At 36.5% G+C, this 17,231-nt stretch overlaps 1 protein-coding gene and 1 long non-coding RNA gene across 2 annotated transcripts in view; one reads left to right on the top strand and one right to left on the bottom strand.

Moving 5' to 3' along the window:
• itgav (integrin, alpha V) overlaps positions 1-17,231 on the top strand; it is a 63,923-nt gene that overhangs the window by 2,457 nt on the left and 44,235 nt on the right. The window contains exons 2-3 of the mRNA XM_051958811.1: positions 3,864-3,991; positions 15,989-16,080. Of these exons, the coding sequence (XP_051814771.1) occupies positions 3,864-3,991; positions 15,989-16,080 (220 nt within the window). The remainder of the gene's footprint in view (positions 1-3,863; positions 3,992-15,988; positions 16,081-17,231) is intronic.
• LOC127537091 (uncharacterized) lies at positions 9,938-10,181 on the bottom strand. Its single transcript, XR_007946573.1, has 2 exons — positions 10,084-10,181; positions 9,938-9,983 (listed from the first exon to the last, which is right to left on the bottom strand). It is a non-coding gene; the product is annotated as an uncharacterized LOC127537091 (long non-coding RNA).

Genomic DNA, 17,231 nt, shown 5'->3' on the forward strand with positions numbered 1-17,231 from the left:
TTGCCACTTATTAGGGATAAAGTGAGCTAAACCTGTAAATTTAAGGTTTTTTTTTAAGCAGTTTTTCTCTTAAACTTGCAAACGTAAAGCAAAACTAAGCCATGCATAGTGATTTAATTAATTTATATTGTGTTATTTGTTTACAAATTAAAAGATGTTTAAGGGTTTCTGAGGATAATGTTTCCGGTGATTGATCACTGATCATTGGCACGTAGTTTTCCTTTTCCCGGTCTTGTTTCCTTTTGAGTTTCTGGTTAAACAGATAGCAAAACGCTGCGTCTTAATCACACAGTGACGAGCTCACAGGGTACTTTTTATGATTCAGTTTAGAGTCCTGCTGAATATTTGACCCGTTCACACGAATACAACAACACAACCCACAAAGAAAAGCAGAAGAATAGCAGGAAAAATGAAAACAAATGCCACAAGGCTGAGTGTAATCCTGATTTTGTGCATGTCTAAAAAGAAACTTACTGTTTTTATTCGACTAAATCCTGTATGTAATGAGGGTTATCCATCACTGGGAGTGCTGTTTAGTTTTTTTTTAACTTTCTACCTGCACCAGAAATTAATATATATTTGACATTTTGATCATTTGCAAGAAAACAGCAGCAAATAAGCGCTCCTAATTAAATGAGCGCTGGAATCTGCTCCTCTTGTTGCCGTTCTAATAAACTTGGGGCGTATTTGTGCAGTAATAGGACACCAAAACAGAAGTTACCTGTTGAAAAATGTGTCTTAATATAAACCTTCTTCATCCAAAACGGAGCTCCAGGAGAATTCTTCACATTTGCTGTACCCAAAACTTGTTTTTTTTGTCAGTTCCCAAACACATTATGTAAATAATTTGAATTGTTTGTAATTTTAACTCGTTCTTTTTCATATGCATGACAAACATAGCACATCGTAGCTAGTTAAAAGCACATCTCAGTGTTTCTCACAGGCTCAGAATTTATTTGTGACAAAAAAAAGAGATTTCAGACTTTTGCTGGATGCTACGCTTATCAGATTTTCAGTAATTAACTTTTAGTCTCCACTCAGTGCAGCTTTGTGACCAAAAATGAGTTTAAAAAGAGGGTAATGAAGCATTCTCATGAGAGATTTGACCTCAGGTGACCAGACAAACACGCTAAATGTCAGAGACGCAGGTGGGATTGAAATGTTTGGTCGCACTTGACACATTTTTTGTTGCACGTGCGGCCAGAACGGTTGCAGTGTTGAGCCTTGCTGTTGGTTTTCAGTTGCTCTAATATCCAGTTTCTCTGTGAAATAGCCTCATTGTGTTGCAAGCTAATTATTCCGAATTATGTCATCACTAAATTAGAAGTTACACGAACAGGTGTGGGAAACTTCTGTGGCAAAAGCGTCTGAGTTTTCACCACAAAAACAAGCTAATCTGCTGCCACACAGTTAGCTAGTTGAGTTGTGAAAGCCAGTTGACGTCTTTAATATCTGTGGTCACATCAGGTCACAAGCTTTGAATAATTATCAGGCTTTTTGAACCCAATCAGAACCTCTGAGTGGAGGGAAAACAGTAAAAATGTGGGTGCTGCTTCGGATCAGTGCCAGTAGGTGAACTGATTGGCTGATTTGCTGTCGACTGTGCTTCCTGACAGCCTGCTAAACGACCACACAAATCAATAAAACCACCTCAGTCCTATAAACACAGCAGGGTCGCCGCCTCTTTTGCTGTGAATCCAGTGAACGGCTCTTTCTAGACATTTTCATTCTGCTGTTGACCCGAGCCGCTGTGAACGAAGAATTTCTGTTCTGTCAACCGTCTTCTACAGCTTCATGTTTTAGGATTTTACCGCCCGATCTACTGACGGGTGATGAATTAAGAAGCAGGAGCAGCATGGCTTTATTTTCTAGATTTAGTAAGTTTGTTGTATCTGGAGCCTGTTGTTAATTTGGAGTAGATTTCCAGCTGGTATGTTCAGATAGAGTTCGCTCTGGTATTCCATCAGGATGATTAATGGTGGAGAATGTTTGAGAGCTGTGTTAAAGGGGCATTACACCAATTTTACTTGTGAAATGAATTCACCAGTTATATTTTGTACTCCTCAGCCTATCAAAGCAGAAGTACAATGTCTGAAATTGCAGGAAAAGAGAGTTTTACTTACTGAGAAAATGCCTGTTTGGAAAGTCTAGTGTAGGAGTAGCACTTAGAGTGCTGAACATCCCTGATAAGACAAATATGCTGACATTAATTTGCCAAAATGACACCATTTGTCAAGGCAAGAAATGGCATAAACAGAAAAAAATGCTGCATTTTTAACTGTTTGACGACTTTGAACTCGTGTGACTTTTAGTTTTGTTGGGAAAAACTACAAAATCAAAGCTTAAATTCCTGCTGTTTCACCAAAATCTTTTTTTTTTCTACATGTATCATTTTAAAAAATTGCCAAAAAAAAATAACTTGCATTAACTCAATTCTGTTAAAAAAACAAAAAATTCTCCAGTTTTTGACGCAAACAAGAAGACTTTACTGACTCTGCTTTGACCAACAGTCACATGACAAAAATTCAGGGACTTTTCGGCTGAACTGCAGGCAGTGTTTAAGCAAAGCATATAGGAGATAAGTATGCAAGCAAATTTTAAATGTAATAGTAAAATATCTATAGTAAGTAGAGTCACCATTTCCCCCCCAGTATCGTCACCTGTGTGACACTTTGTCAAATGTTGGTACCACATTTTTTCAACTTTTATAAGGAACAATCAAAGAAATTCAACTTCAGATAATCCATCAAAATAGTTTTTTCTACATGTTTCATTCAAAAATTTGCCAAAAATAAATGATTTGCAGTGACCCATTTCTATAAAACAACATGTAATAATAGTAATGATAACAGGGAATAATCAAAGAAATTATTTAGGTTTGTTCTGCAATGATTTCTGGCATTTTTACTTCTAAAAACGTTTTCCACAGAGGTGCAGGACTTTGTATTGCAGTGAAAAATGAATCCACAGTGAGGAGAAATAAATAGGAATATAATTTCGATTAGGTTAACGATATCAGTGACTATCAAGGTCCAAAGCAGCAGTAAACCTCAGACTGCAAGCATGGTTATTTAGTTTCTTGTTGTTTTGACGGAAGGCGCAACAAAAGAAAATCCTTTCACACCGAGACCAGTGATCAAATCACATCCTTGGTATGTGTCCTTAAAAGCAGGAGTTTGAGGAAATGTTATTCACCAAAGTGGCTGATAACAGAACTAAAGGACCCGTTATCCCCTCAGTCAGACGTCCTGACGACTTGGTCTCTAAATGACCACATAAGGGTCATTCCAACTCAATTTGCCACCTTTTTGAAATTGCTCAAATGATTTTTTTATACATACATGTTATTAAATAAAACATGCATGTTTTTTAGTCGCATGTGTCATAACTTAACAATGTTGTATAATTCTCCCAGTTAGAACACAGTTGGAGTGGTTTCGCCATCATACCTGCTCAGTGATTGTCCTAATATGGGCCGTAAATGCAAAAAACCCATAATTTCACTAAGTTTTCTTTCATAAGTTATGACTCTGAATGGCGCCATACTCCATATCTGGTTAGTATTATTCTATCAAACTATCTACTTGCATATATCAATGAACCTATAAAATTTCAGGACTCCAGCTATGTTATTTCTCAAGTTATGGCTCTTCAAACATTGATCCACAGCATGATACTGCCACCACCATGCCTTGCATAAAGGCCCATGATAGTAAACTTAATCAATTTTCACCACTTAAGAATCAAATCGGTCAGGTTGTAGATGATCAGACATGGGGCGTTTGGTGACAGATGTGGGCTTTTAGTATGAGTTGATGCTGTTGTTTCTCCTGTTATTAAACTACTTTTTCCCCTCTCCTCAGGTCAGATGTTCTGATCGGAGCTCCTCGGGCCAACGTTTCGTCCTCCAACGTGGTGGAGAGAGGAGCCGTCTACAGCTGCCCATGGAGAGCCTCCTCCAGCTGCCAGATGCTGCAGTTTGACAACACAGGTACCACAAACTCCCATGATGCAGCTGTGGTGACGTGCTGAGAGCAGCCCAGCTTTGGCCTCAGTTAATCCGTCTTAGACACCCTGCAACTGTTCCACCAAATGAACCCAGTGACCCTCAGCTGCTCCCTCCCTTCTTCCTGAATGTGAATCAGCAGGAAATGTTGTGTTAGCGTTAGCAGTAAGTCAATCCAGCTCTGATACGGCTACAGGAGAGGTTCACAGTGAAGCTGACGTCAGTCGTATCAAATCACCAAAGAAGATCTTCTACCAATAGGCTGGTCACAGAGTAAGAAAAAGTCTGCAAGTTATCTTTAGATGAACAAAGTCGATTGAGAAGGATCTGCCTGCTAGCTTTATTAGCCTAAATCAGCTGTTAAGCTGATAAAGCTAGCAGGTAAGCATAAAAAGATAGTATTTGCAGCATTTTAAATCATTTTGAACTGAAACCATAACACACAACAGACTCACGTGATTTCTGAAAATGTAAAGTTTTAAATCAATTCAGTTTTATTTGTTTAGAGCCAATCACAACATGTTATCTTATAGCGCTAGCATAGTGAAGTGAAGGCCGTGCAAATTTAGAACAGAGAACCCAACAATCCAAACTGTGTCCGCTGGTGAAGAAACTACTAAGAAAATACCACGGACAAGGTACTGCGTGGTTTTCAGATTATCTGCATGCTGGTTGTTGAGATGTGATACGCAAAATGCTATTTGGAAAGTTTACATTTGATTGAAGTGCAGCCACAGTGACGACTTCTTTGATGTAGTGTCAGTTTGTTTAGAGCTGACTCCTACAACCTGTTCAGAAAGTGTTAATTTTACCTAAATAGCTTTATTTCCGGGACATATTTGTTGCAAATTAGCCAAAAATGTCTGCTATTTTGCAAAAAGGGCTTGGTTAATGTTGGTTTTTGACTTTTTCGAAAACAGCTGATGCCCATCATGGATGATGGACACACCTTATCTGAATAAGTTCTGAAATAGTGAACATTTTTGCTAACTTTTATTTGTCGCTTTTCCTGCAGACAGCATGAAACATGTCCAACACCAACACAACTTGCCCAACTAAATGAAATTCCTGAAGACTTCTCTTTGTCTTAAGAACCAAAATTACTTTCTTCCTTTTCTTCTGGGTTTTTGCCAGGTTACAAGCTGCTTTTTTTGTTTTTGTTTTTTTTTTTACACCATTTATTTAGACCATGTGCATCGTAGCCTGAATTGCCACACTTTGGCTCATTTGCTCCAAAGCAGGTAATGGAAGCAAGCCTTATTTGCGTTTTCTTTTAATCATTTTTCTTGAGCTTTCCAAAGTTTGCCTGTAATACGTTTGAAGGTTTTATGTAAACACGACTAGTTAGGTTGTAGTCTGTTCCTGCCATCGTCAAAAACAACAGATTGATCCTGGAATGCTGTTGTTGCAGCACTTTCCTCGTTATAAAAGTAAAACAGGTGAATATCGAAAACGTGGACCAACCAGTCAATCTGGAAACGGCCTCAACAGCAGCACTTGTTTATATGCTTCATTATTTCCTGCTGTGTGTGAAATCAGATCAGTTTAAATCAGAGCATTTAAAGGCTGCTCATGATGCAGAATTTAGAATAAAAAACGGGAAAATTGAGGCGTTGTAGTTTATATAGAGAGAAAATTAGCCCTCATGTCGTCCTGCGGGTCAAAATTGACTCGTTTTAAAATTTGAAAATGTGGGGGAAAAAAAAAATTTTCACAGTGAAACTCCTGATGTCCACATTTTCAACATTTTTGGGAAATTTTTGAAAATTTTGTGGTGGAAAAAAAGAAATGTTAAAAATGTGTCTTTAAGAACATTCACAAAAAAATCAACCAACTGCTGGATTTTGGTTGATTTTTTTTTTTGTGAATGTTCTCAAAGAAAATATTAGAAGTTTTACTGATATATATGTAATAATTTTAGATATTTTTAGGATTATTTTTGGAAGATTTTTACTCATGTTTTGAAAATATTTGCAAGAATTTTCTTTCCGCATTTGGGGGATTTTTTTTTTAAATAAAAATTTTAAGGGAAACTTTGAAGGAATTATTGGAATTTTCTTCCTGTTTTTGCAAATTTTCAGAAATTTGGAGAATTTTTTTGGAGAATTTTTGGATCCTTTTCAGACAAAGAAACAATATTTTTTGGTGCCTGTAAATGAAGACAACAGGGGCGTTAACTGAGCAGCTGTTGCAGACAGAATACCAACGATAATGTAACGAGAAATCTTTTAGTATGAAAACTTTGAGAATTTACTTCAATAACTGCGTCTGTAAAGACACATTTGAGCTAAAGAGTTGTTTTGGAGTCGATTGGACGGTCCTTCGCTGTGTCGTTTTCTCTTCTAATCACAGGCATTTCCCAGCTTGCAGTAACAGCGTGTTATTGATGGAGTAACGAGGGTTCAGCTCCGTCTGGTACTGCTGTCTCGTGTCGGGACACATTCAGGAATGTTTGTTGGAGCTGGAGGTGTGTAGACTCGTCCGTGGACTGTTTCTGTCATCAAACTCCCTGTATTAAAGTCTGCTGTTTGTGCCCAATACAAGCATCTCCAACCCACAGTGACAATAAAAGCGTAATTAATCGGTTCTGCTGCACTGTGAAAGCAAACAGGAGCACAGAAACTCTCGCCTCATCACTGTAAATATTGATTTAATACAGCGTGTTGACATTTGCCGGGATGCTCCTTTGTGAAAACACACTTCTCAGGGAGATTTCTGTTCGCTGATGCAGTTTTGTCTGTGCTTTCAAAAATGTTGTAGAAGAATGTGAAGGATGAGAACTCTTATCAGCAATTCATGCCAGCAAGAAGCAACAGTTCAGCCTGTTTCCTGCCTGACAACAATATGTTTTGGGCTTAAAAAAAGGCCTTAAAGCAAATGATAAGCAGGATGTGTAAACAGGATATACAACAACTGAGTTAAGCAGCATTCTGACAAGTTCAATTTGTATTTATTTTATCTTTTTGTCATTTTTGCTTGAGGAGTCCACAACCTTACACAGATGACACCACATAAGCAGATGTTTACAAGGCATGATCCTGCTGCAGTGCTGTCGTTTTCATCCATTCTTTGTGAGCAAAAGTGTCAAATATTAGGACAAAGAGAACTGCAGAATGCAGTATTTGTGGAGGGTGTTGGTGGTTCGTTCACAGCTGAGTAGAATTCTGAGCAGGATGAGTGTTTTCTTGTGTTGATCTACGTTTTATTAACAGGTGTTTCTGAGTTTTTGTCCTTCTCCTTCGTGTATATGAGGTAGGACAGAGTAACGCCTCTGAATATGTTGCAGTTCAGTTGTTCTGGATTGTGTTTAAGCCGATGAATTCAGCTGGTTTATTGCCAACTTATCACCGTCTCACTGGGTGTGGACACTGTTGCCTCACGATAAGGATTTTAAATCAACTACTGCACAATATACGACAGGTAGCATTTCAAAACACGCCTTATCCTCTAAATGAAACCCTGCAGCCGCTTTATGGTGACATGTAACGTGACTAATGGTTTATAATCATCCCAGACAGGGATATGAATCACTTTTTTTATCGGTTACCGTTGAAATCAATTGATTATCTTGTGCTGGTTTAGCTTAATATAGATTTAAATCTTCCGCACACTTCAGTGCAAAGAAAAACCTAAAGACCAGTGAAAAGCTGAGAGAAAACACGGAGCAGAAACAACCCAGGTGGGGATGATGTAACTTTAAATGTTCCCTCTGGGCGGCTCGGTTCATGTAGAAACCACTGACTGATGCACCGATGATGATGACAATGCATTGACTTGCCCCAAAGGAGCAAATGAAGTTATCTTTGATGTTTGATGTGTTGGTGCAGATTCAGATTCCTCACGATTTGTACTACGTGTGAAGAAGGACTCCTTCTTATTAAACTTTCAGAAACAATAGCCTCGTCTGCATCCACATTGAAAACTTAGATGGAAATGCAGAAAAGTTGAAAAAGAAGTTTCAAAAGGTTTATAGCATCAATAAATGCAAAATGCACCTAAGTGAAGTGGAAACAGGCTTGGTTCGGAAGACAAAAAGTATGCAAAAACATCAGATTAGCAGGTTAATAACATAAATTACATGTTTTCATAATGTTTTTTAGATTCTCCATTGAAAGTTTGCTTTGTCTATTTTAGTTATTTCATTGTGTCCTGTTCCTGGAATTGTTTAATTGAACCTAACAATAAAATTAGCTCCATTAGCTGTGTATCTAATATCTGATGTTCACATAGCGGATAAAAGTGGACAAAAATGGGCAGTAGTTTCTTAAATTTCTTAACATTTGGTTAAAATTTGTTGTATAATTGTATGAAAACTGATCTGCCGCCTCTTGTAGTTGGTTGCATTAAATTAAAACCTAGAGAACAGTTTGCTTTTGTCAATACTGTATTTATTGATTCTGTTTAGTTTTCCATTTCCTTATTAATTTTTTTATTAAAAAATAAAAATAAAAGGAAAAATGGCAAAATACTTACAATAGCATGTGATTGAAAGAGGAATAAGTTGTAAAATAAATCAAGTGCAACCTAAAAAAATGCAAAAATTACATAATTAAATGTGTTTTAAATATAAACAAGTGAGTAAATAAATAAGTAAACAATTAAGTAGGTAAATAAGTAAACAAATAAGCAAATAATTAAGTAATTAAAAATAAAATAAATTGGTAAACAATTAAGTGATTAAATAAATAATCGAATAAATAAATTAAGTAAATAAAGAAGTTAGTAATTAAATAAATATAAATATGTAATTAAATAAGTCAACAAATAAGTAAATAAATACAAAAATAAATTAGCAAGCAGTTAAATAAGTAATTAAATACATCAGTAAATAAAGAATAAATAAAGTAAATAAATAATTGAAAAAATAATTAAGTAAATGAATAAACAAGACAGAATAAAATAAACAAAATAAAAAAATACATTGACACATATGTCTGTGTTACGGCCAACGATGCATTTACTACATACTAGACTTGAGGGGTGCAAATACTTATGCCATCACTGATTTTACATTTTATCGTTTTAATTAATTGACATTAGTTTGTAGAAGTCTGTTTCCACTTTGTCATAAAAGAGTCTTGTTTTTTTTATAATAAATTATTTTAAATTTACCACGATTCAGTGCTGGAAAGCAATAAAAGGGCGAAATTTACAGTGGAAGTAAACATAAAATATATTCTCAAACAACAACAACTATAAATTCAGTAAAAATTAGAGATCATCTGTCTGTTTTCTGTATTTAACTCATCCTGTTCCACAAATTACAAACGTCTGTGCATCAATATTGTTTAAGAGCATCAACAGTCAAGTTGTTTATAAAACTGAAGTTGTGTTTTGGTTCTTATTATACAACTCAGGTTTTCTAACCCCCTATGGGTCATTAATCCACTGACTAGATTTAGGTCATATTACTACACTTTTGGCTCGTTACAGACAGAACTGAATTCCTCACATTCCCTACGTTTGCTGCTAAATCTTCGTGTTGAGTTGCACTAGACGTATTACAGCTTCAGCAGGAACAACGCTTTGGCAGTCCATTCTAGTGAAGAGTGAGAACATTGTGTGAGAGTCTGGTTGGTATTCTGTGGGAGCCCTCAGCCTCGAAAATAGGAAGCGACAAATACACCAGAGTCTGAAAACAGCGACGCCCTGCCCCCTCCAGATACACACCACAGACATCACGGCTCAGTACCGTACATGCTGTGACTTTGTTTCCTTTCTGACGGATGTCATTCAGCAGAAAAATTACATTAAGTGGAAGTTTCCTCTTTTCTTGCGGGTGGATTGGAGTTACTTAAAGAGCGGCTTGTTTTCATAGGAATCCACTGATACAAATCTGCAACTGTTTCCTCATTTTAGGTTATTACGCAACAAATTTCAGCATTAATATAGTGGAACTTTAGCTAATATAGAGCAACTTTAACTAATATAGAGCAACTTTATCTAATATAGAGCAACTTTAACTAATATAGAGCAACTTTATCTAATATAGAGGAACTTTAACTAATATAGAGCAACTTTATCTAATATAGAGCAACTTTATCTAATATAGAGCAACTTTAACTAATATAGAGCACCTTTATCTAATATAGAGCAACTTTAACTAATATAGAGCAACTTTAACTAATATAGAGCAACTTTATCTAATATACAGCAACTTTAACTAATATAGAGCAATGTTTACTAATGTAGAGCAACTTTAGCTAATATAGAGCAACTTTTATTAATATAGAGCAACTTTAACTAATATAGAGCAATATTTACTAATGTAGAGCAACTTTAGCTAATATAGAGCAACTTTGACTAATGAAGAGCAATTTTTATTAATATAGAGCAACTTTAACTAATATAGAGCAATGTTTACTAATGTAGAGCAACTTTAGCTAATATAGAGCAACTTTGACTAATGAAGAGCAATTTTTATTAATATAGAGCAACTTTAACTAATATAGAGCAATGTTTACTAATGTAGAGCAACTTTAACTTATTTTTGACCGGCTTTAACTCATTTAGAGGAACTTTAACTAATATTGAACACCTTTAACTCATTTCTGAGCAACTTTAAACAATATAGAGCAACTTTTATGAATATATAGCAACTTTAGCTAATTTTTTAACAACTTTTACTGATATAGAGCTACTTTTACTTACGCAGATTAACTTTAACTCATTTTTGAGCAACCTTAGCTAAGTAAGAACCACTTTAACTATTATAGAGCAACTTTAAATAATATAAAACAACTTTAACTAATATAGAGCAACTTTAATATGGAGCGGCTTTGACTAATATAGAGCAACTTTAATATGGAGCGGCTTTGACTAATATAGAGCAACTTTAATATGGAGCGGCTTTGACTAATATAGAGCAACTTTAATATGGAGCGGCTTTGACTAATATAGAGCAACTTTAATATGGAGCGGCTTTGACTAATATAGAGCAACTTTCACTCAATAAGAACAACTTTAGCTAATTTTTGAGCAACTTTAACTAATATAGAACAACTTTAACTCTTCGATAGCTCATTAAGAGCTAAGGTACTTTTGCTATAAACTTTAGGTCTCAGTCAAAAACTGCTTTACCAATATGTAGAACTAATGGATTGTTATTGTTAGCATGGCTGAGGGTTGGTTAAGGTAATTGTGCCACGTATTTTTGCTGTTCTCTGAGTATAAATACACTTTAAAAACATTACAGGGTATTTACGGTGAAAGACTGCAGGTTGTTTGCTGTGTTTAATACTTTGTATTTTGTGCAAACTTTAGATGTTTATCAGTATGCAGTCAACTATATGTCTGTCTTTTTACCAATTAATTGGATGTTTTTTTGTTAAGATGCATGCTAGAGCAGTGGTTCTCAACCCTGTTCATCAGGACCCCATGTCCTGCATGTTTTAGATGCTTCCCTGCTCCAACACACCTGACTCAAATGATCAGCTCGTCATCAGACTTCTGCAGAGGCTTGATGACGAGCTGATCATTTGAATCAGGTGTGTTGGAGCAGGGAAGCATCTAAAACATGCAGGACATGGGGTCCTGAGGAGCAGGGTGGAAAACCACTGTGCTAGAGGACAGTGCTGGGTATTTCTCCATGTAAAATAAACCTGGAAATACTCTTCCTGACATTACCTCAGAGTGGCCTATTGTACTTATTGGCTGAGATGCATACGGCTGCATATATGCCTTTAATAAGCTCACATGTCAGACTGTGATTTATCGCTGTAGCTCTAATAACACTGGAATACCTGCCGTCATGCAGCGTGCCGTTTCAGGCCTGTTATGTCCATAAAAGGTGAATTTGTCCTACACTGCCTCAGTAAATCTTGCAGAGCAGAATGTTTACTTTTCAGATGCATGCAGCTTGTAGCCCGGCGTTGCGTCTCCCCGGCTGAGGTGCCTTTGAGCAAAACACAAACCCTTTAGGCCCCGACAGAAACCGGAATGGCTCGCTGGCTTCGTTCCCTCCGGCTGTAATGCTGTTAGCGAGTGGCCTAGTTGTGTTGCCCCGTGTGTGTGCATGTGTGTGTGTTTTTCAGCACAATAGAGGCCTTTGTTGTTGATTTGACCTGCGTGATCGCTGGCCAAAGCTTTAGCGGACCAGAGAGGAGAATTAACTGGAATTCTTCTGTGTGTGTGTTTGATACGACTCTGACTCAGTGTTTGTCTGTTCTGTTGTGGACGTCTCACCCGTGATGCACCGCGAGCTTTTGTTCCTGCCGGGGATTTTTTTCTTTTTTCTTTAGAAGTGTGACTCGGTCATGGTGTGGTCTATATTTGTATATCTCTATAACTGCTGGGTTTACTGGGCAGCTTGTTTCAGGAAGTGTGCTGTGAAAGGTATAGATTTAAGAACACTGTCGCTCAGTTTTTCTCCTTTAATGTCTTTCTGGTTAAATGTTCTATGCATACCTGTTCATTAGATCCAGAGAACTTTTCAAAGCATGTTTTCTTTAAATTATTACCAAATTACACCATTTATCAGTCCCACAAAGAGTAACAACACAAAAAGTCATCACACTTTTTCACTTCCCAACTGTCCTTTAAAGTCACTTAACAGATTTTCTTTTTCTTCATCTTTTTTAGTGTTTGTCTGGTTAAATGTTTTTGCTTCTGCACTGAACTGACTAAACCCAAAACTCAAAAACAGTTTTTTATAAGCATGTTTTCTTTAAATGATTGCCAAAATCACACCGTTTATCACTGCCAGAAAGAGTAAAAATAGAAACAATCATCAGACTTTTGACGTCTGAACTGTTCTTGAAAGTCACTAAATTGATCTTGTAACAAACAAAAACTACCGAGCTAAATCTTCTTCGTCTTCGTCTTCATGTTCGTCGTCTTCGTCTTCGTCTGTCTGGTTAAATGTTTTTTGCTTCGTCATTAAACTGACTAACCCCAAAACTCAAAAATGGGTTTTAAAAGCATATTTTCTTTAAATGATTGCCAAAATTACAGCGTTTATCACAGCCATCAAGTGTAAAAACACAAAGAATAGTCAGTCTTCTAATGTCATCACTGTCCTTGAAAGTCACTAAACAGATTTTTTGAAAAACTATAAATTCTGATCTAAACGATTTAATTGAGAAATCACTTTTGACTGTAATGTGAATACAGAGATACAGAGGAAAATATGAAAATGAAATGGAACACTATCACTAAGTTTTGACTCTTCTTCTTCTTTTTTTCTTTAATGTCTGTCTGGTTAAATGTTTTTTTGCTTCTTTATTAAACTGACTAACCCCAAAACTGAAAAACAGGTTTTAAAAAGGTGTTAAATGATCTTTAAATGATTGCCAAAATTACACCGTTTATCACAGCCACAAAGAGTGAAAATATAAAGAATCATCAGAGTTTTAACTTCTCTACTGTTCTTGAACCCCAAAATTTGTCTTTGGGTTTTTAAAGCGTGCTTTCCTTAACTGAATGCTAAAATTCCACCTTTTGTTGAAACTAGAACGAGTAAAAGCAGAAAGAGTCATCAGACTTATAGCTTCCCGCCTGTCCTTGAAAGTTACTAACCAGATCTTGTGCAGGAACAAAAAATACCAAGCCAAACACTGTAAATGAGAAACCGTTTTTGACTTAGCTGCGACAAAAAGTCACATGACAAAAATCCTGCAAGTACCAGGGTGAAATGCCGGTTGTGTTTACATGGAGATGTAGCAGGAATAAAACATTCTTAAGCAATAAAACAAACGCAACATGGCTCAGGAATGATAAACAGGGGAACAAGCAGTTGGAAGGTTAGATATTAACATATATTCAGCTTTCAGTCAGTATTTTCTTTAATTTATGGCTTTATGATTATGTTAAACTGCACAAAACACATTTCCTCTGCTTCTAGCAAAGGTTGTGCTGTTTCCACAGAGGTGCAGGACTTCATATCACAGTTTAAAAATCAGTCCACAGTGAATAAAAATCAGGCTCAGAGGGTTCATTCATAACTGCACTCTCACACTGCATCCACGTGAGCTGATTAAATTTGTTCTTTATTTTATTTAAATTACTATGGAGCAAATTCAATTTCCTGCTTCATCATATCTGATTGAGTGGGTTTTACTTTTCCTCCAGTGTCGCCATGAGTTTAGCATGTGATTGTGCTGAATCAAGCCTTCTTGTTCCACTAGACATTAAATATCATCACTTTATTGGCTTCCTATCTGGTCAATGTTATACTCCGACAAAAACCTGTCAAGCTAAGTTCTAATTAGCAAATGCTAGCATGCTAACACATTAAACGTGTGGACGTCGGCATTAGCATCTTTAGCATTAGCTTTAGAGCCTCACAGAGCTGCTTCTCATGATGTTGACACGAGCTAATTTCATCGGTTAAGGCATGAAATCTATTGACAACATAAACAAAGAGACAGTTGTCATGGCGACAGTGCTGTTAGCATGGTAGCTAGCTGGCAGCAAAACACTTGGCATCATGGCCGGCTGATTCACCAGCCATAATTGCAGATTAGTAATGAAATAACTAATCCTTTTGTGCTTTCATCCACAATGTCTGGTGAAACTGATCTCGGCTCCATCATCCAGACTTATTCCTGAGAAAGAGAGGAACTTAAATTTAGCAGCCACAGCCAGGGTTAGTCAGCAGGCTGGACTTCCCGCCCCCATGGAAAAATCCCAAATATTTCCTCACTGACTGTGTGTAACATCTCAACCCGGCTTAAATATTTATCCGCTAATGGCGGCTACGTTTCATCATGAATGTTAAGAAACCATGTGAAGTACAGGAAACACAGGGCTGTATGGCTGCATGTGTGATTTCCTTCTGTCTTTCTTCCAATCCTCCCTCAAATATCCATCCTGTCTGTCCATCTGTTGTCAGATTTATATCCTGGAGACGGTAAAAGCACCGCAGGGTCATTTATAGCCTCAGCTGTGTGTCATAAGGCCGCCTGAATTCTAAGTTTATCCTCATTTGAATGGAAAGTTAGGTGACGGGGGAAAAAGCCTGCTACTTAAATTGATTAGACACAATAGTCAGGCCTCCTTCATTGGACAACTGCTGCGTGTTTTACTTTTTTAAAAGCTTTTTTTATGATGATTTGACAAGAAAAAATTAAGTACTTTATCATTAGATCACCAAACTAACACAAAGAGACACAAAACAACCACAAAGAGTGACAAAACTAACATAAAGAGAGACAAAACCACCACAATGAGAGATAAAAATACCACAAAGAGACACAAAACTAGCATAAAGAGACACAAAACGACCACAAAGAGACACAAAACGACCGCAAAGAGACACAAAACTAACATAGAGATACAAAATGACCACAAAGAGACACATATCTATGACAAAGATGCAATAAACAACTACAGACACAAATCTACCACAAAGAGACACAAATCTACCACAAAGAGACACAGTGACCACGAACAGATGGCGATAAGTCCTCAAACTGCTGCAAAATTAAGAAGATGAAAGTATTTTTTTCCTATTCAGTGTGATCTCCAAAAAATGTTTTTGTATTTATGAACAGCTTACAACTGAAGCACCATTTAGATATTTCTCAAAGGGGGATTTCAGAATCAGAAAGGATTTATTGCCTAGTAGGTTTTCACACACAAGGACTGTTAGTGCATAACATTAATGTATAGATTAAAAAGTGTTCTAGGTATTAAGTGTAATGAGATAAAAACGAAGCACTGTTATTAGTGAAATTACAGTAAGTGTAATGAAAGGTTTGTAAAACACGAAAAGCAATAGAAATAGTTTAATTGTGGAGATTTTGTGCAAATTACTTGAACATAAAAGGTTGTATCATATGTAATGTAATTTCATCACTACCTGCACAGTTTAGTGACTTTTAATCCCATCAGACTTTTATTTTGGTAGTTTTAGTCTTTCATCCTGCTGTCATTGAAATCTGTCGTTTATTCCAGTGTACGTTTTCCCCCTGGATGTTCTCTGATATTTGTGTCATTTAAATTGGTAAATAACAACATTTCTGTCTCTTTTTTTTTTTGCAGATGACAGGAGGAATACAGAGGGGAAACAGATGGAATTTAAATCCAAGCAGTGGTTCGGGGCCTCGGTACGATCTGATGGAGAACACATCCTGGTAAGAAACACACCAAATCTTAAGAACAAATCAACCACATGTGCACTTCGTATTGTTGGGTTCAGCACACCAGCTGTTCTCCTGTAGATGCCAGCTGGGCTGCAACATCTGGAGCATTTATTTTCCTCATTTGTCGCCTCTTAAAGTCTGTTTTTACTGCAGACAGGTTGTTTTGCTCATAGTGGGATCAACCATGTCAGTTTTAATTCTGTTTACATCACACTCTACATCTGCAGCTCCAATTCACAACAGAAGTCATCTCAGTGCATATTTCATTATTATATAACATCCAGAAACCCAACAAATCCAACAATTCTGTTTGAACAAGCACTTGGAGGAAAAAAAAACAAATATTACCATGAAACGATCCTGTCAGTGTGTTCACAAAATCAGACATTTTTAAAAATACAGCAAGAAATGTGCAAATATAAGATAAGACATGGGGAAATTTACAGTGTTACAGCAGCGAAGACAGTACAAACATTAAGCAAATTAAGTACAAAATAAAACTAATCTCCTAAATACACCAAGATATACATAAGTTCTAAATAGAAATAGCATCCTTGCACATGCCACTGGTATTGCTGGTTCTTACATAAATGGAAATATTGACATAAGTATTAGTTTTGCACATAAAAATCTAGAAGAACAATAGTATGTGTGTGTTTATTTATTTATGAAAACAATGGGAGTAGATTATTGCTTTAAAGATTGCTCATTTCGTGTATTTAGAACTATAAAAAGATAGGTAGGGAGAGAGATACTTAATCAATCTTGAGGGAAATTTAAATATTCAGCAGCTTACATACAACAAAAACAGACTCTAATCTATAGAAATACTAAATGTATTAAAAGCCAATAGTATCTGAGAATGACTTAACCCGTTAAACTTCAGTGTCCCGCCGGCGGTACACCTACTAATTTGCATAGGAATTTCAAGAATGTCCGAAGGCTGCAAACACGATTATACAAACACTATACGCCGATGGAAAGCTTAGATTCTCATGAATCCGCCGGTATAAACCACTTTCAGATGTGATTACCACAGCGGGTGAGAAAAACACATTTGTCCTACAAAAACAAATATTCATCCATCCGTTCTCTATACACGGCTTCAACGTACACAGCGCGACTCACATTTCCAGGTTCAT

The sequence above is a fragment of the Acanthochromis polyacanthus genome, chromosome 14 (assembly GCF_021347895.1).
Source record: "Acanthochromis polyacanthus isolate Apoly-LR-REF ecotype Palm Island chromosome 14, KAUST_Apoly_ChrSc, whole genome shotgun sequence".
Lineage (NCBI taxonomy): Eukaryota > Metazoa > Chordata > Actinopteri > Pomacentridae > Acanthochromis > Acanthochromis polyacanthus.